At 47.2% G+C, this 25,830-nt stretch overlaps 1 protein-coding gene across 5 annotated transcripts in view; it reads left to right on the top strand.

Annotated features, from left to right (window-relative positions):
- TOX2 (TOX high mobility group box family member 2) overlaps window positions 1-25,830 on the top strand; it is a 271,714-nt gene that overhangs the window by 113,765 nt on the left and 132,119 nt on the right. Inside the window, exon 1 of one of the 5 annotated variants that reach the window (XM_059896589.1) lies at window positions 21,865-21,963. The exons of the other annotated variants lie outside the window; for them this stretch is intronic. Coding sequence (XP_059752572.1) covers window positions 21,865-21,963 — 99 coding nt within the window. Of the gene's footprint in view, window positions 1-21,864; window positions 21,964-25,830 lie in introns of those variants that run through there. 5 annotated transcript variants of the gene reach the window in all.

Here is a 25,830-nt window from a genome sequence, read left to right as displayed (position 1 = left end):
TCACATCCCTCGTGTGGATTCTCTTTACATGTCGAATAAAATCCAAAGTCCTCAAGTGGCCTATGACAGTGCCCCTCAATCCTTAAGAGGCAGACCAATCATCAGGGGATTTGTTACAATACAAATTCTGATTCTATAAGTCTGGAGCAGGGCCTGAGACTCTGCATTAATCTTCCAGGTGATGTTGATGCTGCTGGCCTACCGATGGCTCTTAGAATAACAGTAACCTTTAAAACTATTTGCAATCTGGCCCTTGCCTTTCTGATTTCATTCCTACCACTCTCCTTCTCCCTGAAAACATACCAGCGGTTCTATTTTCTTTAAAAAAAATATCCAGTTCCCTAATGAAATTCTCCATCTTTCCTTTTATCTGAAAATTTGTATCTGATTACTCCAAAACCTGGAGCTGTTGTGAAACCATTCATTTGTCTGTTGTTTCTGCTGGTTTTATTCATATCGTATCATCACCTCCTGTGCCTGGTTATTTTTGATTGTGTGCTGGACACTACATATAAAAACTTGTAGAAATAATTTGAGGCCCAGGAGGATGTAATTTTCCTCCAGAGAGGATTTGCATTTAATTCTAGCAAGTGCCTATGGACACTAGCAATGTAGAATTACCTTAGTCCAAAGTTAGGCTTTGGTCCCTGTGGGAGGGGATGGTCATCTTCCAGCTTACTCTTAACTTTAGGGTATAGACTTTCAAGGTGAAAACCCAAAACCTGTGGTGATGACCACTCTCCCCCAATCTTGATGGGCCCTGAACTTTATTTTTGCCCTCTTTGAGGATGTTGAAAGTGCCACTTCTCTTCTCAGAACTTTTACAGAATTGGTGAATGACCTTTTGAGGGAAAGTGTCCCCAACTGCCAAACTTACATTCGCTGGTTTCCTCCTCCTCCTGGAGCTTGTCCTGGTAATTTTTCCCTGCTCTTTTAACTCTCAAATGCCTTCATATAGGTGTTATTTTTACATTTTAATCATTTTTTCCCCTGATTGTACTTAATAGAATCATTGTATAGATTGTCCTCTGTATCTTTCTTGTATTACTTCTAGGTGAAGGCATTTAAAATCAAAAGTTAAAAACAAGACATATTTGTTCTTGGATTCTTCTGAAGCTACCTCCTTTGGGGTCATACAGGTCTCATATTTCAGGGACAATGTGGGAGGATTCTGGTTTTAACAAATGGACCTGGTGGGGAAAACCTAGAAGATAATATTCCATGCATCACCCCACCATATCTATCTTTGTTTTAATGTCCTCTCATTTCTCCATTAAAAGACCAGCATCTTTGGATCAGAAATACCTATAACTACGCTTCTGTTCTCCCCTTCATAGCTAAAGTTTCTAAAAAAAATTGAGTGTTCTCATTGCCTGCCTCTACGTCTCCACCTCTCCTCATGGATTGCTCCTGGTATGACAAGATATAGATATAGGATACCAAGTTTGTTTCAGCGGTATCCACTGGTCCTAGGATTCAAGTCCAAGTCTCTCTCGAGCTCCAAAGCCTATGTGTATACTTCTAAGCACAACTAACCCCTCTTATATCACTCTCTTTTTACAGGTTCAGTCCTGCTTCATTTTCTCTGACAAGCACCCTAAGTTTCCTTTTGAACTCAGCATGCTGCCTTGAACTCTCACCTGGCTGACAGCCCTTAACTCCACCTTCCCCCTTCTGACTCCTTTGGGGGCTCTATTCTTTATATTCCCAGCTGCTCACCAGGATCTTATGATAGAGACTATGACACCTATTTTCTCCTTATTGTGAAGTTAAGGAGGGAATATATATAAAAATATTGAGTCCAGAACCTGGCCATCCCTGGGACTGAGGATGTCTAGGTGAGGGTGACTGACAGACAGCTCTGCTGAGGTGGAGAAGCTGAGAGTCTATGATTCTGTGAACAGTGTGTGGTCCCTCAGAACCTAACCTCTTTCTGCACTGACTAGCACATGCCCAGCTCTTTTAGACATCTGGGTTAGCACCAAAAATTCAATATTACACCCTTGCTCAGAAAACTTCAGTGGCTCCCCACTGAATTCTAAATAAGAGCTTAAGTTTTAGTCTAACACTCACGTCTCTCTAGAACATGATCCCAACTCACCTGTCCCGTCTCCGGTGCATTTTCCCCCCAGCATTGCCTGTCCTTCTCCTCATGCACCTGACATGCCATTCAGCACAATACAACAGAGAGCATGGACGTGGGATACAGGGAGATCTGGTCAGGAAGTCCAGCTTTGCCACTGACTAGCTGTGTGACATTGAGAAACTTTCGTCTGTCAAAATGGAGAATAAGTCTACCTATTTCACTTGGTGGTTGTGAGGTTTAAATGGAATAGGGTATGTAACTATAGGGAACAAATTTTGCTCAGTCCCTCTCTCTTCTTATTGGGGGAGAGACTCCCCATCTTACTTTCACCCTTTGGTTCTGTGGGCTGTCAGTCATTGCAGCTTTCTTCCCTGGACCAGAGCTGGAGAATGGATCCCATTGGGCCAATCAGAAGTCTTCCTAGGAGTTTTCAAATTGGAGTTAAAGGAAGTGGTGGAGCATCTGTTTTTGTTTTTAAATTAATGAATTTATTTATTTTTGCCTGCATTGGGTCTTCGTTGCTGTAAGCGGGCTTTTTCTCTAGTTGCGGCGAGCGGGGGCTACTCTTCATTGCAGTGTGCAGACTTCTCACTGAGGTGGCTTCTCTTGTTGTGCCACAGGCTCTAGGTGCATGGGCTTCAGTAGTTGTGGCACGTGGGCTTAGTAGTTGTGGCTCATGGACTTTAGAGCGCAAGCTCAGTAGTTGTGGCACATGGGCTTAGTTGCTCCGTGGCACGTGGGATCTTGCGGGACCAGGGCTCGAACCCGTGTCCCCTGCATTGGCAGGCGGATTCTTAAGCACTGAGCCACCAGGGAAGCCCTGTAGCATCTTTCAGATGGGAGAGTGTGAAAGGTATGAGGGAGGGAGTTTGTGGTGTTCAGGTGGCCCAGAAAGCCAGTGTATAAGAATGAAGCCTAGAGAGAGCTCTGGAGGCATTTAACTTTGGCTTCTGGTTATTTCTGCAGCAGCTGCAGCTCTTTCCATACTAAGGAAACACACCCATTAATTATTCTTTTTTGCCTAAGCTAGATCACAATAGATTTCTGACTCGTGTCTGAAGTCACCTGACTAATTCAGTGATCAGAGACTGAGGGACCCTCCAATGAGGTCATTTTCCTTCTTCATCCTCTCCCCACCTCAGAGCCCTCATCACTCCAGTTTTATATCACTGTCTTCTCTGATTCTTATTTTCCCATCAGATCCGAGGCTCTGTGTGAGCAGAGAAATCGTCATCCGACTTGCTCTTCCTCGTGGGCTATCCTGCGGTTTGGTCAGGGTTTGAGGATGTGTTTATTAATTCACAAGGCTCAGGCAACATCAGAGTCCTTGAAAGGGAGCAAGGGTACTTAGAATACTCCAATATGGTTGCCAGGACTTCTGCCAGCTCCCAAGGAGGGCTAAATTTGGATTTCTGTGGATTTCAATGGCTAACTTCCCTTCATTTCCCCTCAGACCCACCAAACCCAAGTTTCTGGAAGTGGGTCCTGAGAGTACGTATATCTGTCAAGCATCTGGGAGATTTCAACGTGACCAAACTCGAGAATCTCTGGGCTGAGTCTTTGATGATACTCTGAGTTAATAGTCTTACTTCTTCAGATTCCTGAGTAGAGCAGTTTGGGGAAAGTTATGACCAAAACAAGCCAGTGAGCTTAGTTTCTTATGCTAATGGTCACAGAGGCCTCATAATTACATGACAACACAAGTGTCCCATAATTAGCGTCTGCTGTTCTGTTCCTGGAGATCAATTGTTCTGCAACAATGGCCATGCTCAGCACTGGACAGCCCACATCCAGCTCAGCTGCTCCCCTCCACATTCTTTTCTCATGAGAGAAGAGCCCCCGAGTTCTCAGGGCTTTAACCCTCTTCTGCCAGGACCCAAGGACCAGGGGTCCTGGGGAGGAGACCTGGTGCTGAGCATCAGAAGGAAGTGGAAGAAAGATTCTCAGGAATGACTGAGTATTTGGGGCAGCTAGCACTTTGCATCTAAGGCTGTGTTTCTCACTCAGATCTGACTTTTGGGACAGAGGCGCAGGAATCCTCCCGGGGATTCTGATTATACCAGAATTTGGGACACATTGACTAAATCCTTACCTCTTTCAGGCTGAAGAGTTGGCTAAGAGGGCAGGGGGACTTACCCCTGACACATATCTATCACTCAGACTGTCAGAGTAGCCTTTCCCCTCCTCAGTGGGATTATGAGTGACCAAGCAGCAGGGTGGTGTAGTGACAAGAACATGCATTTGGCCTTAACATTTGTGTCAAATCCTGGCTGTCGGCCACCAGCTATGTGATTTTAGGAAAATTGTTTAATCTCTGAGCTGCTGATTCCTCACCTATAAAATGAGGATAAGTCTACCCACCTCTATTATTTGTATATTTCCAATTTCTTTCTATTAAAATAATATTCTTGGCATTATGAGTTTAGCATTCAAGGTTCTGACCAATGGATGATACTTGGGTGTCCACAAAAACCACCTGGGGACCTTTTATAAAATGAAGACCTAGTCCCGTTGAGCTGGAATCCACAAGGGCACAACTAAGTCAGGAAGGAGTGTTTGGAAAAAGTTCTAAAGGTCCTCCTGATGGACACTGGTTGTTCAAACCCATCAGTGAGAGGCCTAGAGGGAATGTGACATGTAAAAAATGTGTGATTTTGCAGAGGCAAAGTTAACGTGATTTTCCACGTTAATATGTTGGAGCAAGTTAGCAGGGAGTCACCCTAGACAAGCGCCCGGTATAGACCTGTCTGTCTCCTTTCTAAGATTCACAGGGGTCCAAACACTTTATTTGATTTTCTTATTTAATCCTGAACTTGTATTGCTAGTCTGGGCCACTCCCACGAGCTCAGACCCATACACCCAGCTACCTGCCTGCTCTTTCCATCCGGAAGTAAACAGACTTCTCCAGTATAATTTGTCCCAACTGAACTCCTGATCTCCCCTACACCTGCTCCACGCTCAAGCTCAATGGCAATTCAATTCTTATACTTTCTCAGGCTGAACTTTTTGGTCCTACTACACTAAGGGTGAGATAACCTTACCATCCTCATGGCCACCACTCCATCCTAAGCCACCATCACCTCTCTCAGTAATCACCATAGCACGTAAACGATCTTGCTGCTTCTACCCTTGACACGCTCCAGTCAAATGTCACCTTAACAAGAGTCCTTCCTGCCTCACATGCAACACCCTCACTCCATTCCATTTCCTTTCTTTGTTTTTCTTTTTAGCATTAACACTGGCTCTTACAATTTTGTTTATTTTGTCATTTTCTATCCTCTCCTAGAATGTAAATTCCACAAAGGCATGAGTTTTTGTCTGTTTTATCAGTGCTGGGTTCCCAGTGTTTAAAACAACGCCAAGCGTATGACAGGCACTCAATATATATTTGCCGAATGAATGAATAAATGAATCAATTGCCCACAACATCTAAATATTATTGTCTTCATTTTACTGAGCAGGAAACAGAGGTTCAGAAGATGTTATTACATTCCCCAAGGCCTCACTGTGAGTAGAGAGAAGAGCTGCGTTTCGAACCCAGGACTGACTAGTCCAGACATCATTCTTCCACACGTGGAGGAGGGGCCATTTTTGCAATCAACCACAATTTCCTTCTAAATAGAGCTCCTGCATTGGCATTTCAAATTGAGATTGCTATCCTCATAGGTCAACATGGAAGCTTAACCCTAAGACAAAGTGGCTTTCTTACCCCAGTCTCCCAAAGCTCTCTGCACTGAGCCAAGATGACCATGCAAGAATCTAGGCAACCATAGTTAGTACTCACATGAGAACAAATCATACCCTCCATGGCTCTTTTGCTCAGTGCTCCCCACTGGTGGGGAACGATAAGGAGAAAAGTACTCAAACCATGAGAAGACCCATTTGCACAAAGATATTTATCACTGAATTACTCACTTGGGAGAATCCTTGCAAATTTAAGTCTGAGCTTCAGCGCCCATTGTTAAGAGGTCTGGGAGCAGAGGAGGAACCAGCAAAAGATACCATGAAGGAGCCATTTGAGAGGCAGGAGGAAAAGTAGGAAAGTGTGGAGTCCTGGGAGTCAAGTAAAAAAAGGGCATCCAGGAGGATTCCAGGAGACAAGATCAGGAAATGGTTTAATATGGAGAAAATAATGAATCTCCGCTCAAGGATATAGAATAGGACTTTAATAAATATAATAAGTACCTAATAGGACTTCCTATTCTGGATAGGAAGAGTTAGTATAGTAAGGATGTCTGTTCTTCTTAGATTAGTCTTTAATTCAAGGTAATCCCCCTCAACTTGATGGGAATTTAACAATTATTATATATCTGGAACAGTAGGTATGAAAGAATAGAATGGCATTTCCTGAAAAGGAGGCGTGAGTGGGACTCGCCTTACCCATTTACCTAAGCATGTTGCAAGTAAAAGGGATGGGGAGTGATGAATTAATTAAAGGGGCCACAGAGCGTAGATGTAGACTCAAGGGTCCGTGGCTATTGTCATATAATGAAGTCAGTGTTTCACATTTGGGGAAGAAATGATGAATTATTTATTAAGTTGTATCTAAATTGGCTAGCCATTGGGATAAAAAGTTAAGCTAAAAACCGTCCTCGGGTCTTACTCCAAAATAAACTTCAGAGATAAATCAGAGATGAAAAGAAAAAAAAAAAAAAAGCAATCCTTAAATCCATACAACATAAAAGAAAAACCCCAAGAGAACATTTTAGTGATCTTTAGAGAAACTAAAGGAAAAGATTGACAGATTTAATTGCAAGAGGACAGATTTCTTTTGTTTGTTTTTGTTTTTTTGAGGACAGATTTCTATACAGCAAAAGAAGGCATGAGAGTAAAAGATAAACACCAATGTGGAAGAAAAACTTTAAAAACATATATGAGAGAAAGGGTTGATAGCATTAATATTAATTTTGAGATTGGAGTAAAGTTGAGGGTTAAATAAATACTTAGGTTGGGGGAGGGGCAAAGAGCCTTAGACTCTGTCCACCCCTCCTCCTGCAGGTATCTGCCTCCCTGAATTCCCAGTTCGGTGGGATAGCTTCCAGGTGGGCAGGCTGGGCCATGGGGAGGTTACTAAGTACCAGGAAATGAAAGAACCCCACTCCGCCACTCCTCCACCCAGAGGGCCCCCCTGGACCCTCCCGTTATCTCCCCACCAAGGGGCAGTGATGGGGGCTAGGAGGAGTCATGCAAGTTCTCTTTCCCTCAGAGGCTGACCCCAGGGGACTTGAGGCCATGCTGGGCATCGGAGCTGGAAGGTGAGAGGCTAGAACAGGTGGGTGGGAAATAAGGGGTGTGTGCAGAGCCTGAGGGTGGAGATTGTAAGCAGCAGGGAGGAGGGGAGTAGCGGAGAGGAAGATTTGGGGGTGGGAGCCATAGGCAGGTAGGATTTGGGGTCAGAGGGGGGTGCCACAGGCCCCAGAGATGTCATTTCGCATATCCCAATCCTCCAATTTGCAGTGACTTCCCTTTGCTAAAGAAAAGGTACCCTCATGTCCTTGGCTTCAGGAAATAATGTGATGAGTGAAAGCCCATCTTGGGACATTAATTACTGAATTGGTTCATTCATTCAAAGAAGATTTATTGATTGTTTGCTGTGATCCACATGGAGCTGGGTACTGGCAATACTCTGGTGCCATTGCGTTGATACATTTTAAGGCAATGTGAGAACACTTGGGTTTAAAATGGAAAACCACAAGTAAGGGGTTTCTCCTCCAACTTTAATTGGCTGCCTTCTGGGGGAGTCAGAGAAAACCAGGGTTTGGGATTCCATCCTAAGTTTACTGAACCTGCTGTGTGCCAGGCATGGGGGGAGCACTGGGGTGTAGGGCTGATGATCCGCCTGTGCTTATGAATTTCATAAGAGGCTCAAACAGGGTCACACAGTGTCCAAAGTGAAACAATCTTTGAACTGACACAGCCTATTTCAAAGCAGCTGAGATGGGTTGCCTTTTTGGCATTTGATTTTTGGTGCTAGGCCAAAAAAAGAAGAAGAAAAAAAAAAGAGGGTGGGGGGATTTTATCATAAATGCTGTTATTTCATCCACTGTCACTTTGTAAGGGTACTTTTGAATTTTTGATGGAAAAGATGTTTTTGTCTGGGTCCAGCTTCAGGACAAAGGGAAATTAACGAACACAGAGCAGAGTTGATAGTGTTTAAAAACAAGTTCAAAGTTCCTCTACTTTGTAACCGAGTTGCTGAGCAATAAGGGAAGAATCCCTGACCCAGCAGGGTGAGCCTGGCCAAGCCCCACCCACAGGGCCCGAGAATAAAGGCCCCTCCTCCCAGCTGTCACAGGCTGCTCTCTAGAAGCTTGGGAAAAAGATTATGATGTGCTGGGATGTTTTTCTGGAATGACACACAAATCTCAGTGGTGTTCTGGAGGATCGATTTAGATGTAGTGGACTAGATCGGTCAGCCAGGACTGGGAAACAGATGCCCTGGGTTCCAGTTCTGGCTTCTGACTTTGCCCAAGGTCTTCTATTGGACCCTGTTTCCTCATCTGTTAAGAAGGGGTCATGAGCTGATGAGCTCCCTTTCCCAAGACTCAGTGAGGATCAAATGTGAGAGAGTCACATCCCACCCTTACCCCTGCACAACTCACCTGCATGTTCCAATTAGAATCTCAAGCAAGGCCCAGAGCTCAATCCAAGGCTCACTTGGTAGCAGCTCTTGTCCTTGGCCACGACCACACACCTGTACCCACCTTCTTCACATCCCTGTCACCTCCTGTGTCGCTGAACCAAAAATCTGTGCTGCCCCTCCCATGGTGTAACACTGTTCTGAAGAGGCATTTTTCCAGGCAGGGACTACATTTCCCAGCGTGCCTTGCATCTAGGGTTAGCCACGGACTAGTTCTCATCCAGGGAAGGTGAGCAGAAGTGACAGGTCACTTCTTGGTTGGGGTTTGTACGGAGCAACTGGGGCTTCTCCCCTCTCCTGGCCTTTATCTGCCAGCTCAATGCAAAGAACTCCAAGGCCCTGGGGGAGGGTGGAGCCCAAGAGAGAGGAAGCCTGGATCCCCGAATCACACATGGAGGAAAGCTGTCAACCAAAGAGTAACAACTAGATTGGACTCTGCAGTGAGGTTAAACCACTGAAATTGGGGGGTTATTTGTTACAGCAGCTAATGTTACCCTAAAAGAGGCACCCTCTCTGCATACTCCTCTCCTCTGGCACACCCTCCCCTGCTTCCTTCCCTTCCAAACCTCTCAGACATTCACAGATGCCATTCAGAATATCTGGGTCACTGATGTTATCTATTCGGTCATTGATTGAACAAATATTTATAGCTCACGTACCATGTGCAAGAAGCAGGGCTGGGCACCGGCAAAAGAAAGGCAGAGTGGTATGTAGCAGCCCGTGATGTGCAATAGCCCCATGCACACAAGGCAGATTCCACCCCTGTCCTTCCTTGAGGAGGTCATGGTCTGGTTGCCCCTTGCCCCCAAGTCTAGCTGCTGGCCTGAGGCTTCATTCTCCCACCTTGGGATCCAGCCTGCCACCCGGTCTTCTGGTCCTGGACTTACCCTTCTCTCTGAAGGCCAGCCCATCCTCACTGCTGAGGACACACCCTAGAGACTGTCTCTTCCTTAGTACTGCCACTCCCCCACATTAAATTAAAACCTTCAACTTGCAGGCCTCACTATACCATCCTCAGCCTTCTCACAATTCCTCTAGCCCCATCCCATGGAGACCTCAAAAACCAGAACCTCTGCCCTTTTTCATACTCTGTCTCCTCCTGCCTTCCTTTCTCTCTTAATTTAGAATTGACTCGGAGGCTGAGAGTTTCCACGGTTCCTTTGCAAATGGCTTCACCCCTTGTTGCGGAAGGCTGGAAAAGTTGGGTGGACCTGAGGGTGCATGTTCAGACATCCCTGGCAACGCAAGTAGCTCCGAATGGTTCTCCAGGACCTGCTAATTCATCCGGAATTTTGCCTGGCCTCCCTTTGGACTTGGCAGCCCCTCCCCCCAATAAACACCGCCTGAAGTTTGGACTCAGGACACAGCTGCCCACCCCTGGGAACAGGCATCTGAGTAACTGATGTTTTTACAAACTGACCTTGCTGCCTTTTTAAGTGGAAAGGTTCAGCCATGGCCACAGGGCTTGGCCAGCAGAATGCAGGCTGGATTTCAACTCTACTCACCCCCTTTACACAGTACACAATGTATACAACTGTCCATGGTCACCTTGGCTTTGAGCTCCTAAGCCTGGCTCATAGGGTCCTCCCTCTGGCTTTGCCTCTCCAGCTGTATCCAGGCCTCTCTGCCATGCTCTGTACTCTCTACCGACAGCCAGCTTCATGGGGCTATTGCACATCATGGGCTACTACATACCACTCTGCCTTCCTTTTGCTGTTTCATCTGAACAAAGCATTCTTCTTTGCTCAGCCAGCTCTGGTCATTCTTTTGTTTGGGAGTGTCCTCAGCCTGGAAGTCTTTCTGTACTCCTTGCATCCTCCCTTGTTGCTTCCTGCAGCCCCGGGGTCACCCCCTCATTGGGCACTCACTGTCCTCGACTGCAGGGTCTGCACACACAACTGTCTGAATGCAGCCCCTCTGGGCAGGAGCACATCTGTCACCTGGGTAGCCTGCTCCAGCCCTGGTCCTTACAACAGAGGACAGCAAGAATGGAATTAAATGAGGAAAATGGCTTCAACCTCAAGGAGTGGTTGGTACAATGAAATGAGTCCATACTGAGAGATTCACTCATTCTTGATTCACTGGTTCAACAAGTACTTTTCAGAGTACACCTTGTGCACCAGGCTCTGTGCTGGCCCCTGGTGCATAGTGAATAAGACAGACACCAGTTCTGGCTCTGCTGGAGCCCCCAGTCTTAGCTTCTACATACATCACTGGATCCGAAAGAGGAATGTGAAAGATGATTCTGGTGGGAGCAGTGATAGAGGAAATGGAAAAGGGCCTCAAATGATCCTAACCTGCAGGTGGAGGGCTGGAAGCCCATGGCTCTGGGAGCAGGAGGAGGGCCATGGGCTGTAGCCTTGGCCTGGGGCTGCTCTCCACCCACCAGTGACCCCGAAGAGCCCAGGCCTGGAAGTCAGGATGCTGCGTTCCCAGCCTGCTCTCACAGGGCCAGTTCAGCCATCTCCCTGGGCAGTGCCCACCCCACCTCCTCCCCGGGGTTTCAACTTTGAGGGAGGAGGAAAGTCCAAGGCTGAATGACACTTGAGCCCCAGATCTGATCAGAATACGTGGTGGGGGGCTGCCCTTGGCACAAGCCCCCTGCTCTTGGGTACAGAGGTCACTCCAGATCCAGGGGCGGCCAGGACTTCTTTCTGGGCCAGAGCCAGGCTGCTTGCTAAAATTTGAAGAACCCACCTTCTCACCCACTGCTGCTGGAGTTGCCATTTTAATAACCAAGTTTAGGAGATTCAATTAAGATTGGGAGCCTCATCCCTCTTCCAGGGAGGCCTCACAATTGGTATTTTTCTCTGCAAGAGCATGAGTGGGGCCCTTTGCAGGGGTTTTTGTACAGCAAGCAGCACAGAGAGAGAAAAAGGAAAAAAAAAAAAACAACTTTGGCTCAAAGATGCCAATAATAGGGGATTTCTTTTCCCGGTCTCCCCATGGAAGGTTGTCAACAGTGCAGGCATAATCGGGCCGGCGGCTGCCCTGCTCAGAGAGGGGGACGTGTGCTCCTTTGTTACGATGGGCTGAATAGGATGTCCCTGCACCCAGACCTGGCCTCCCGGCTAACAAAGGGCCCCTTTGTCACCCCGGGCAAAGAGTGCTGCCGAGGTTGCCACAGCAACTCAGGGACAGAGACTTAACGTGCAAGTGACATTTCAGATGGGAAGCGGGCATTCAAAAATTCAAATTTCTTTATGTGTAGTGGTTTCCTTCTCTGGATATTTTAAAGGAACCACATGGCAAACAAAAGAAAAAATAAATAAGCCAACAATAAACGCGTAGCCAAGCAAACAAACATCACTGCAAGTCAGCATGCTGGTTCCTCCTCCCTCGATGGGTGAAAAGCCCTGTTGACAGCATCATTGGGGCCCCTAGGCGACCTGTGTGTTCTTATCCAAAAGGCAATCTGACACCATTAAAAAAAGTTTGAAAAAAATCATCTAGAATTCTACCTGCTGGACACAGGACACTTTTTCCTCTGTCTCTGTCTCTGCATTCCCTAGACGGTCCTGTATGATCTGTTGCATGCCAGACCAGGAGCTGGGGTTGGGGGATGCAAAGATAAATCAGATTCTTTCTCTCCAAGGCTGATGGTACAGTGGGGCTCCCAAGTACCTCTAATCTCCTTAAAACTGGAATGGCCTTTAGTTGGGGTCTAAGACAGTTGCCATCAGAGGGAGTAACAGATGCTGTTTGGGGAAAGGGGGTGAGCAGGGCTTGATAGAGGAGGGGAACCTGAGAGGCATTTGCTGCTAACCCAGTGCTGGCACTTAGTTGCTATTTCCAGGATGAAATGAGGGAGGAAGGGAGGGAAGGAAGGAAGAGAGAGAGGAAGTGCTCTCTTTCTCTCTCCCTCCATTCTTTTAAAGGGGAAAGCATCATAAATAGCAGGATGCAGGCAACATGTCAGGCAAAAAAAATGTCTTTAAACAATTGCCACCACAATATACAAGATATTTTCCTTTAACACTTTATTATGACAGTTTAGTAAACAACATTGAAGGAATATTACAGTGAACACCTGTATATCCACCACCTGGATTTGGCCATTAACATTTTACTTTTTCTGGCTTTATTGCATATTTATCCATCTATCCATTTCTCTACCCATCCATTAATCCTTCTTATTTTTTTGGACACATTTCAAATGCAGAAATCCTTTAACTCCCCTAAAATACATCAGCATGCGTGTAATTATTTAGAGTCCAGTATTTGTTTACATTTTTTCTTTTGATTTGAAATTTACATGCAATGAAATGTACATATCTTTTTTTTAATTAATTTATTTTTGTCTGCATTAGGTCTTTATTGCTGCACACTGGCTTTCTCTAGTTGTGGCCGAGCGGGGGCTACTCTTCGTTGCGATGCATGGGCTTCTCATTGCTGTGGCTTCTCTTGTGGAGCACAGACTCTAGGCACACGGGCTTCAGTAGTTGTGGCATGTGGGCTCAGTAGTTGTGGCTCGCGGGCTCTAGAGCACAGGCTCAGTAGTTGTGGCGCACGGGCTTAGTTGCTCCGCGGCATGTGGGATCTTCCCAGATGAGGGCTTGAACATGTGTCCCCTGCACTGGCAGGCGGATTCTTAACCGCTGCACCACCAGGGAAGTCCCAAATGTACAAATCTTAAATGTACATTCTCTGAGTTTTGACAATGGCATCCGCCTGTGTGACCCAAACCTTTATCAAGATACAGAACGTTAGGATCACACTAGAAATTTCCCTCATGGGAAGACAGACAAACAAATAGTCAAATATCTTCTTCAAGGTGAGAGGTACCAATGAACTCTATCTTTATTCTTCTTTGTCCAAGCCTGTACATCACTGAGGCTACGACAGGTGATGGAGAATATAGGCCAGAGGGGTGTCTGGGTCCAAAGTGGAGCTTCTTTATCCTTAGAAGGGGGAAATATTAGCAGACATTCTCTTGTGGAAGTGAAGGAGACTTAAGATCACAGATTCCTGAGTCCAGGCAGCCCACTCCTGCCGAGAGCTGAGTCAACTGAAGATGGGCCTAAGGTTAGGGCCAAGAGATACCCATCTCTTCACTTGACTAACTCCTCAGTACCCTACAGTGCCCAGCTCAGCATTACCTCCTTCAGGAAGTCCTCGTTTGTGTTCCCATTTTATTTTTTCTCACCTCTCTTATGTTTACTACACTGTATTTAATTACTATTTGTTTGTCTTCCCAATTCAGCTGTGAGCTCCTTGAGAGCACAAATTATGTCTTGATCATGGTTCAATCTCTAGTCTCTGGCGTGTGATCAAAAATATTTTTCATATATTACCCTTACTAATATTTGCCAAATACTTTCTAAGTGCCAGGTAATTTGTAATTACCTTTGTTTTTAGAAATATTAATTTTTTCCCCAGTTGCTATAAAAACTTGTAGATTAGAGGAGAATACAGAAAATAGAAAATATGTAATATGGAAAAATATAGTCTAATGACAAAGACCAACCTTGAGTATGATAAAGAAAAAGAATAGATAATAGATGCAGAAGAGTTCTTAAAGCCATAAGACTAAAAACACCTTTACACTAATACATTTGTAAAGTTAGAGAAAATGAATAACTTTCTAGAAAAGTATAATTTACCAACATTTACTGAAGAAAAATATGACATAATGATCTAATTATAATTTAAGCAGTTGAATCAGTTACCAAAATTCTTCCTCAACTCATTAGACAAAATGAGTATAACCTTGGCATGCAAAGCTTGACAATAACAGTACAAAAAATTTAAGACCAATTTCAATTACTAACGTAGATGCAAAAAATTCTAAATGAAATAATGCAAATGGATTTAGCAGTGTATTAAAAAATGAATTATGACTGAATAGAAGTTCCAACAATTATCGCAGGAATTCAAGGATGGTTCACCATGAAACTATCTATTAATATAATTTACAATATTAGTAGGTTAGGAGATAAAATCCAGATGATTATTTTAATATATGCTAAAAAATATTATAAACTACTACTAATTCATGCTCCCCAGAAAAATCTCTTAGCAGAATATGAATAAAAAGAAACTTTTTTAATTGATAAAGAGTATCACCAAAAGTTTACAGTTAGTATCTTACTTAATAGCTTAAAGGTGAAATGTAATCAGTTTTCTTATTGAAGTAAGGAACAAGGCAAGAATTCCTGATATCAACACTTCTATTTAACATTGATTCTAGAGGTGCTGGACAATGAAATAAGAAAAGACAAAGAAACAAGTAGTAAGATGATTGGAATGGAAGAGCAGAATCAGTCTCCCCCTGCTCCCCTTTCTGCAGAAAATATGACCATGCATGCAAAGAATCCAAGAGAATCTACAGAAAAACTATTAGAACAAATAAGAGAGTTTAGTTAGTTTTGTTGACACAAGATATTCATCCACAACTTTAATATTGTTCCTTTACATACATATTTATAAAATCTCAAAGGATTGAAAGACTTTTTATCAAAAAAACCCTCAATTCTCCCCAAGTTAATTTAATAACTAAATATAATTCAAATCAAAATACTAACAGGGTTTTCTTTTTGCATAAGCTGAAATTCATATGTAAGATTAGAGAGATGTAGTAAGGTCTAGTGGTTATGAGTGTGGACTTTGGAGCCAAACTAGTTAGTTGAAAATCCTGGCTACAATATGTACTAACTACAGGTAAGTTACTTGGCCTCTCTGTGCCTCAGTTTCCTCATTTTTAAAATAGGGATAAGAGTAGTACCTACCTCATGGAGTTGTTGTCAAGATTAATAGAGGTAATAGATGTACAGCATTTAGCATAGTGCCTGGCACACATCTGGCACTCAGTACTTAGCTGTTATTAGAGCTTCTTTTAATTTCCCCTTAGAGAGCAGCACATGGTTATTTATCTTCTTATTTCTTTTTCGAGTGGGGTTCATTCACGTTTAACTTTTCTGATTTCTTTCCTTCTGTAACTAGCACACGCTAATATACAGGTGTGTACATGGCAGACAAAGGTAAGGAAACCTTGAGAGCTCTCAGGGGATATGTTCCAGATGGCTCATTCGTTACAAGCTTTTTGTATTGTAAGACAATCTGCATGATGTCATTTAAACTCAAGTGTAGTGTGTTGTTGCAGAAGGTGCATGGATTTCAAGTATGAATCCCAGCTCCACGAAGTTCTCACTGCATGTTTGAGGTTCAGGGACTTTTTTCTAAGCCTCAGTTCCCTCATTTGTAAAAAGTGCTTTGATAATAATGCCCATCATGAAGGCTGGTGAGGGGATCCCAAAAGATAATGTGCTAGTTCCCACAGCAGGGCTCCATGAACTTCAGTCATCTCCCAAGGATTCTGCACCCTCCCTCTTTCCTCCCAGCCCCCATTTCCTCTCCCCAAGAAAGTCCAAAGAGTGTAAAGTCTCCCAGATGGACCTTGGCACTGCCCCTCTGGAAAGCTGGAGAGTGATTCATGGGTGGGACATCAGGGAGGAGTCCCCTCCTTTTGTGAGGGGACTTTAGAGCAGTTGACTAGGTAAACATGGTTTAATAACAACGACTCACAATTTAATAGTGCTTCAGAGTTTTAGAAGTGCTTTGCTATCTATTTCGTCATTGCTTCTCATAACAAACCCGTGGAGAAGGCACTACCTTCCCATTTTGCAGAAGTGGAAACTGAGGCTCAAAGAGGTACATTGACTTGGATAAGGCAAAACAGGGAGTTGAGCAGAGCTTAGGACTTGAACTGAGAGCCTTTGGTGTCTCAGTGCTCTTATATGTAGGGCCTAAGTGAATTATCCTGTGCTAAAGTCTCTGCCACATGTGCATCGGTTCATTTGATCTTTTGTCCAGCAGACATTTTGAGTGGAAGTTGTGGGCTGACTTGGCCAGTTGTCAGAAATAATGGACAGGTTGGAATGTTGTTGAGGGGGTACAATGGTTAGGGCCCCAAGAATGCCCAACTGATGCACCAGACAATAGCCACCCACCTCAACCAAGTTCCTGAAGGAGATGCGTGTGTGCACGTGCAAACATGCACACACTCACACACACACGGAGTGAGAGTGCCTAAGGAAAGCAAAGTTCTGCTCTGTTATTAGGTGGACTTGAGCCCTGTGGCAGACACTACCGGGGCTCTGCCCACATCCCCACAAACCTCACCACTCCAGTGCATGAAGCCCCAACTTGTGGCTGCTGGTACCTGCATCTCCTTGTCTAATGGCTTCCTCTGGTTGACAGAACCCCATTCTCCTTGCCAGGCTGAACTGCCCTGGAATTAATGCTCTCTGAGAGCAGCCTCTAACCAAGACTGTGAGGAGTTGGTGGATAAAGACTCCAACTCCTTGCCCCTCAAGTGGGATAACTCTGAGGCAGTGTTCTACATTGTTTTCCAGAACTCCCCCGTGGAGTGAGGCTCCAGTTGCCTACAGTGGTAATTTGCATGATAATGTGCCTATTACTGACTGTCTTTCTTTCCTGAGACCACTTTTCTACCCCCTACCTGTGTGTCCTGGGATCACTCTCCAATAAACTACTTGCACTAGGATTCTTGCCTCAGAATCAGCTTTTGGAAGACCCCAACTAAGAGAGGCGAGCTTTTCCCTGGGGACCTCTTTTTTCCACACCTCAATTGAGCTTGACATATCCCATCACATCTAAGCCTGAGTCAGATCTTATGCACACTGGCCACTGGGAGGGAAGAGACAGAGGAGCAGATACTGCCAGGAGTCACCCACATGTGCTAAATTGTGACTCCCCTCACTGGCAAATGTAGCCCATCTGTTCCCTGGAATCTGGACAATTCAGAGGCTTCTTCTTCCTGAGGGTGTGCATGTGGCATGTGTGTGTAGATAGGAAGTCCCTTGAAAACCCTACCTCCCCTGGAAGTGGGCATGAAACATCCATCCTGTATTAGTCACTGGAGGCACCAAGATGAGTGAGCCATCATCCCTGCCCTGGAGATACTCATAGGGCAAATGCGTTATTAACGGTTCGGAGAAATCTACACTAACAGTCCTGTGTGCAGACAGTTATTGGAGCAGCAAATTGGAGCAATGAGTTGGATTCTTGGAGAAGTCTTCACCGAAGAGGTGTTACTTCTATTGGGTTTTAGTGAATAAGTTGGAATTTGTTAGGGTTTTCATGGTGGAGGGAAAAGGGAATAAGGTTAAGTATGCCTAGACCCATAAATCCCCCACCTGGAAGTGACACGCACCACTTCTGTTCATGTTCCCTTGGCTAAAGTAAGTCACAAGCTCATACCTAAGCACAAGCGGGTGGGGAAGTACATTTCTACCATGCGTCCATAAGGGAATGATTCAAACTAGCCAATCCTAAATTTGTTTATGCTGCTTTGCCTGTTCCTTTACATGGAAACCACAATAAATGTTCTTGCCTACAATTATTCCCTCTCCCCATGCCTCCTAACTGACCCTGGTGCTTCCCCATGTGGCCCCTACGGCATGGTATGCCTCTCCTCTTGGGAACTGTGAGTAACAAACTATCTTTTCAGTGGCAATTGTTTCCTGATCCATTTTCCTTACCATAGCTAAATAATAATAAAATATGTTAAAACACATCCATATTCTGATATCTCAGCTATTTATGATATCAGAAACTGAGAACTGGAAGATGCATAAGCAGGTACTCTGGGTCCCCAGACTGGATTGCTGCAGGCAGGGCATGACCAGGCTGGCCTGAACCAGCGGTGAGACTCCCCTCTCCCAGATTCCACCTGGGGTCAAGAGGAAGGGAAACCCCACTCCTGTCCTGAGAACAAAAAATGAGGCTGAGGTGTTTCTTTGAGGGAAACGAGTCATCAACTTCCTATCTGATCAATTCCCACAAAAAAGGGCAAGCCCAAGCTTTGGGGTCTGCATGGCTTCCTTACTGGGATCCACTATCAGACTTCCCAGAGATCTCTTTGGTGCTGACCTCCCCTCAGGGAAGGGAGTGGACATAGGTGACTGACAGGGTTGGTATTTGCTGCTGCTGGCAGACCCCAGGGAAGCCGAATTGCTTCCTGAAGTTGACCCACTGCACATGGACCTCCATACTCTGGTGGCTGTTGTTCTACATCCCTGGCCAGAGTTAATGAGACCAAGACTGTGGAAATATGGGCTGTGGGAAGTGCTCCAGGTGGGATTCCGGACTTAGGTACTGCTGATTAGTCCTGATATTAACACTGTGATGTTGAAGATTCCTCCCTGGGCTTCATACTTCTCATCTGTAAAACGGCCACAGCAGTCTTATTTCCTGACTCAGAGGATTGCTGTAAAGATTGACCTCCTCAACCCACAACAGAGGTATCTACAAAAAACAAAATGAAATTAAACAAAAAAGCAAGCAAAAAACTACAGCAGGCACTATAATAAATGGTGAAATATTGATAGCTTTCCTTCTGAGATCAGGAATGAGACAAGGATGCCTGCTATTATTACTTCTTTCCAACATGTACTGGCCATACTAGCCAGTGCAACAAGGTAAGAAAAAGAAAGAAAACGTTTAAGGATTGAAAAGGAAAAATGAAAACTCTCATTTTTACAGACGAAATAGAATATGGTATATTTTTTTAAAGTCAAACACTCTACAGATAAATTGTTAGAATAAGTGAGTTTGGCAGTGTTGCTGGATACAAGTGCATTATACAAAAATTTACTTCTATATGTATTATATTCCAGATCTATATTGCCGAGTAACAAACCATTCCAAAACTTCATGGGTTAAAATAACAATAATCATCTATTATCTCTCATGGTTTCTGTGCATTTTGGATTCAGGAAGCACTCAGCTGGATGTTTCAGAGTTTTTCATGTGGTTGCAGTCAGGTAGTAGATGGAGCTGGAACAGCAGGGGACTGGCTAGGCATTTTCCTCTCTTTTCTTAGTCTCAAGGTCTCTGCATATGGATTCTCTGTGTGGGTTACTTTAGACTTCTTCAAAGCACAGCAGCTGAGGACGTCTTACATAGTGGCTTAGGGTTCCAAAGACAAATGTCCCAAAAGAGGGAGCCAGGCAAAAGATGTATCAACTTTCATCACCTAGACTCAGAAGCCACACAGCATCACTTCTGCTACATTCTATTTGTTAAAACCCAGTCACCAAGACCAACACTTTTTAAGGGTTAGACTCCACCCCTTTGGAGGATGTCAAAGAATTTGCTGACTTATTTTAAAACTACCACACCGTACTGGCAACAAACAGATAATTAAAATATATATATATAAAGGAACCATTGACAATAGCGTCAAAAACATAAAATACCCAGGACTAAAAGTAATAAAAGATGCGCAAGTTCTCTACATAGGAAACTACAAAACATTGCTGAGATGACTTTAAAAAAACCTAAATAAATGAAGGGACATACCATGTTTATGGATAGGAAGACAATGTTGACAATGTCAGTTTTACCCAAATTGATCCAAAGATTCAAGGTGGAAATGCGAATGTCAAGAACAGTCAAGGCACTCTCGAACATAAAAGTGGGTAGATTCATGCTATGGGACATTAAGACTTATTATAAAACTATAGAAATTCAGACTGATAATGGCACAAAGAGAGACAAACAGGCTAATGGAACAGACTAGAAAATTCAGAAACTGCCCAATGCACACATGGACTACCTGATTTATGACAAACTTAACACTGTAGAGAAGTGGGAGGAAAGGTGATCATTTCAATAAATACTGCTGGGTCAGTTGGATGTCCAGATGGAAAAAAGGAGAGAGGCCAGTGGGAAATTCCTTCTAATGAGATATGGCAATGAATTCTAGAAACAATGACTGCTGAAATTTATTTAGAAGTTCTTTCCTTTCTGAGCTGTAATTTCCTTCTGTTGTTCCCAAACCTCTAGTGAAAGCCTGTTTCCCACACCTGTCTTGTATTAGGGGATCTTTATGGTCACAAATAGTGGTCCTAGCTTGAAGCCAGGACCAGCAAAGCCCAAATTGCAGTTGGGAGCTAAGTTCTAAGCTGGTTCCTGGGTGGGCAAGGGGCTCACTCCCTTTTTTCCAGATAGCATCTCATGTCCTGCTGCCACCCAAGAATCCCATTCTAATTCACTTCTGCCTCCTGGCCTTGTGCCCTTCCCAGCAAGGCATCCCCAGTGTGCCAGAGCCAGGAAGGCAGAGGGCAGTGGTGGCCCAGTCAGTGGGAGGTGAGGGAGTAGAGACTGTTAGACAATTCTTAGGTGGGAAGGGGAGGAGCAACAGGCCAGCTGCCAGCAGGTGATGTGAGGAGTTAGGGGGCTTCTTTTGTGTGTGTGTGTGTGTGTGTGTGTGTGTGTGTGTGTGTGTGGCGGGGGAGACTGTTTCAGTCACCTCTCTGTCCCACCATGCGAGCCATGTCATTTCCATTCTTCTCTCACTCCAGAAGACCATGGTGGTGGTGGTGGTCGTGGTGATGGGGGTGGCAGATTCTGGACTCTTCCCCGGAACTTCACTTTCTAGGCTATTTCTACAGTCCTCTCTCTGTCATTAAAGGGAGAAGGATCCTCTGCCTTCTCCGGGTGGTTTCAGTCCTAGATCCTCTGGGGGCAGCGGAGCCCACTCCATTCCCGACGCCACAAGTCCTTGCCTCAGTTTCCTCATATGTAAAGTGAGAATTTAAGCAGCAATCCTCCAGGGCCACTCTCGCAGTGACTCAGATCAGTGGCACACGGAGGGAGAACATCCTAACGTCAGCCTCAGGCTCTGGGCCGCAGCCCTGGGGTAAGGCAGCACCCATCTCCGAAAGCGTGCCTTCCCTTCCGCCACATTTAGGGCTCAGAGACGCCCTAAATATCTAGGGCGGGGAGTGTCCCACTTCTGGGGAGGGGTGTCGTACAGGCTTCTCCCTCCCTTCACCCTTGGTGGCTGAAGGCGGGACGGGAAAGGGCCGTCTGGACCGGCGCGCAACCCTCCGGAACCCCCGGGGGCGGAGAGCCAGGCGGGAGACCCGGCGTCTGCCTGGCCCGCGGGAGGAACCTCCCCACCCGGGTCCGGGCCCCAGGCCCTGCGCGGCGCCCGAGGCCGGAACAATAGCGCGCGCTGGCGGGCGGGGGCGGGGCGCTCCGCCGGGCACCGCCCCCGGCCCGCCCCCCGCGCTCCCACACTAGCTCGCACACTGGCTCGCACACTGGCTCCCACCCGCCGCCCGCCCAGGCACTGCCCGCGGGAGCCGCCGCCGCCGCCGCGCCCGCCATGGACGTCCGCCTGTACCCTTCGGCGCCCGCGGTGGGCGCGCGGCCCGGGGCCGAGCCGGCCAGCCTGGCGCCCCTGGACTATTACCACTGCGGCAAGGTAGGCGGGGGCGGGGTGGGGGCCCGGGAGGGCGGGGCCTGCCCGCGCCTTCGGACCCAGAGCCGAGCCAGAGCGCCCCGGGCTGGAGCGCGGGCAGCAGTCTCCCGGCGACTCGGGACGCGGGCGCCCTCGGGGACACACGCGGGGAGATGCCGGCGGTGCCGACGCGCGGGGACACGCACCCATCAGCCCCGCCGACGGGCACATGCCACTCACGCCGATCCCCTGGCGGTGACACTCACGCCCAGAGTTGTTGGGATCACAGGCAGAAGTCACCCCGACAGTCACTCACACGATGTCACAGTGACACACACTCACCCACGTCCCCCTGACAGCCTCGCATGCATTCACAAGCCGACACACAGTGACCCACTGTCACACACACAGCCATCCTGCTTACACTACCGTCCCACACAAGTCACCCTGACAGTCATTTATTTCTACACAGCCACACGCAGTCACTCGCCCACCTGCGCTGTCACACCGCCACATGCAAGCCACCCCTTCCCACACTGCGACGCCACACACCGCGTTCCATGCCCCCATCCGCCGTCACACGCAGTCACAACTGGGGACAGGCACACAAAGAAGTCGCTCCGACAGTCACTCGCTCACGCTCCCAGTGACTCAGATAGTCGCACGCTGTCACCTATAGCCACCCCATGGACGGGGAACCTCAGGCACACTAATCGCCCTGACAGCCACACAGTCACACGCGGTCACACCCGGGGGCAGCCGCGGCCACCACACCGCCCTTCCCCCACCTCGGCCGTCCACACTCGCGCGTGGGCGGTTTAACTTCTCGGCGCCGCAGCGCAGTAATTGGGCCGTTTGGTAATCGGTTGTCACCGCCCGGCGGGGCCTCGGATTGCGAGCTGGCCATGGCCCAGCGAGGCCTGTCCCCTCCCGGCTGGGGCTGCGGTGAGGGATACCCCTTCTTTCCTGAGATCGCCGCCTCCACCCGCAGCCAGGTCCCAGCCCCGCTGCTTCGGGCGCGATGCGAGCTCGCGCTCCTGGAAGCCCGGACGAGCGGCGACCGACCCCGCTCCCCGCGCCGAGCCCAGCCCGGGACGCTGAGGTGCAGCGGCGCCGTGCGCGTCTCCTCCCTCGCCTGGGAGGGAACTTTCGAACTTAGTTAGGAAGCCGGACGGTCCGTGCGTCCGCGGGACTGTGCGTCGGTCCGGGGCCGGCCGGAGCCGAGCGCGGCTTTTCGTCACTCGGAGCCCGGATTGAACGGCGCGCGTGGGTTTCCCCGCGGCCCTGGCGCAGACGCGCGGGCTCCACGGCACTGTGTGGTGAGTGCGCGTCGGGTGGCTGGGTCGGCGGCCCTCCGGGGCCGTAACCCCACCCCACGGGCTTTTCGTCAAGCTTCTTGCTGTGGGGATGCTGCGGGGAGGGGGCGTCCCCGCGCGGAACCTGGGGCCGCCCAGGCTGAGTGCGTCCTCAGGCCTTGGGGAGCGGCTTCTGGACTCCGGGGGCAGAGCCCTGCGCAGTTCGCCTGGGGCTTGGGGTGGGGTGCGGGGCCCTCAGGGCCGGGGGCGGCGTGGGCCGGGGGCAGGCGGCAAGTGAGGTCTCGCGGAGGATGGGGCGATTATCTTTTGTCCGGTGACGGGCAAAGTTAGAAGCCGAAGAGGGGGATGGTGTCTTCAAGAGAAGGCCCGTTCTCGGGCTGCTTCCATCTGATGGAGGAAGAATTGATTAGAAGTAGCAAGTGGAGTCTTCAGGAAGGAGAAGACGGTTGGGTTTGCGGCAGCTCGTCTATCTTCTGCCCTTGGCTTTGTTATTTTTTAAAATATGGAGTTGGCAAGGTACCAGCTCCTGGTTTGGGGGCAGGGGTGAGATTGGGGATTTGGGCCTCAGAGTCTGGTTGGATGGGTGCCCCTCGCCTGCAGTACTCCTTTTGGGGGTGGTGTTTCTGTAAACCTCCTCAGAGTGGGGTGGTCTCATAAGGGGGCCTTTGGGAGGTGGCACTCAGTCGAGGCCCCAGCTTTATTCCGATGCTCTGTAAAGCTCTGACTCAGCACCAAGAACCAGTGTGAAACCCTGGTGGGAGGGAACCAATCAGGGAGTCAGAAGCTGGTGATTCTGGTTTCTGTCTGTGAACTAGGACCCCTGACCCAGAGCTGAGGGTGTGTCCAGGTGGAGGAGGGTGGCAGCTGGGCCACTAAGATGGATGAAAGAAAGGTCTGACATTGCATTTGGACGTGTGATCTGCTTCTTGATCCTTCAGCCTCATGGCGGTGTGAGGCAGAGGAAGTCACTTGGCTCAGGGAGGGGTGGGTCAGAAGCCTGTCGGTAGCAGATCATCAGTGGGCAGTCGCCTTCAGCGCTGGCGGTTGGGGGGTGGGGCAAGTTGTGCCGAGGAGCTGATGTTGAGGGACTGGGGAGGCTCTGTCCTTACAGCTGGTCACTCTCAGAACTGGAGGGGAAAAGAGGCCCAAGATGCAGCCATGACCACAATTGGGGTCTATAGACTGGGCTGCAGAACCAGGACAGGGCCTGCACATTGGGGGCTCGGTCCCTGGAGCCCAGATAAGAGGCTTGTCCCCACAGGGCCTGAGAAACACAAGGGCAAGCGTTTGCCAAGTGATGCTGGACAGCCGTGGGGCAGTTGACCTGGAAGGGCCCTTGGCAACCGTTCCCTTGGTGACTGTCCCCTTAGCGATCCTCTAACACAGAGATTCCAGCCTCTTTAAACCAAAGTCATGAGCAGTGGCTGTTCTTTGGGTATCTTTTGTTTGAGAAGATACACAATGACGCAAAGCTGGTATGGTTTCATTTTTGCTTTGAAATAGATGTTTATTAATCACTATAATATTAGCATGCATTTGAAAAATAGCTTACAAGATATGGAACAGGCACATTACTTATTTTATGTAGTAATGGTGCCTGGTGAGCATAGGGGCTTGTGGCCCTGTAGCCCTGTCTGTGGCCCCCTACTGGGAACCATTAATCCCCTCCTTCTTCCTTCACACAAGGGGAGACTGAGTCATGGAGTAGTATATTCATAGGTTACATAGCAAATGAAGAGCACAGCTGAGGCCTGAACGCAAGTTCCTGGACTCCCAGCTTGACACTTGTCTGGCGTTCCCCACACGTCTCTGTCGTGGTTTGGGGGTTAGGAGTCATGATGTTCTTCTAGGGTAACTATGAAGTCCCTTCATTAGGGTTTTGGCAAGGTATTTTATCAGGCTGGGGGCATTGCCTGGGGCTTCCTGCTCAACCATGGCAGACTAGTGGAAACTGGCCATTGGGATTGGGCAAACGTGGATTCAAATCTCCGCTTGTGGCTTTGTGACCTAGGGCAAATTATTTTACCTCATTGAGATATGATTTACATACAATAAAATGCAAATTTTAAGTGTACTGTTCCATGAGTTTTGACAAATATATAACCACATGTGTAACCACTATCCCAATCCAGATATAGAACATTTCTGTCACCCCAGAAAGTTCCCTCATGCTCCTTTCCAGTCAGTACCCCCTACCCCTAGAGGAAACTACGTATCTAATTTCTATTATTGATGCTTTATTTAAGTTCAGTTTAAGTGTACTAAGTTAATTTAAGTTGTAGAACTTATGAAGCATATACATTTTTGCATTTGGATTCATTTTGCTCAGCGAAGTGTCCTTAAGATTCATCCATGTTGTGTACGTCAATAGTTTTTTCTATTTTATTTAGTAATATTACATCATACAAATATAGCACGATTTGTTTATTTGTTCACCTGCCGTTGGACATTTGGGTTTGTGTCCATGTTAGGGCTGTTATAAATAAAGCTGCTGTGAACATCCTTATACAAGTCTTTCTTTGAGTGGGGCAAATTATTTAATATCTCTGAGCCTCAGTGTCCTCTTGAGGACAAC

Source organism: Balaenoptera ricei, chromosome 15, assembly GCF_028023285.1.
Source record: "Balaenoptera ricei isolate mBalRic1 chromosome 15, mBalRic1.hap2, whole genome shotgun sequence".
NCBI lineage: Eukaryota > Metazoa > Chordata > Mammalia > Artiodactyla > Balaenopteridae > Balaenoptera > Balaenoptera ricei.
The sequence above is the reverse complement of the archived record's forward strand: the minus strand, read 5'-3'. Positions and strand labels throughout refer to the sequence as shown.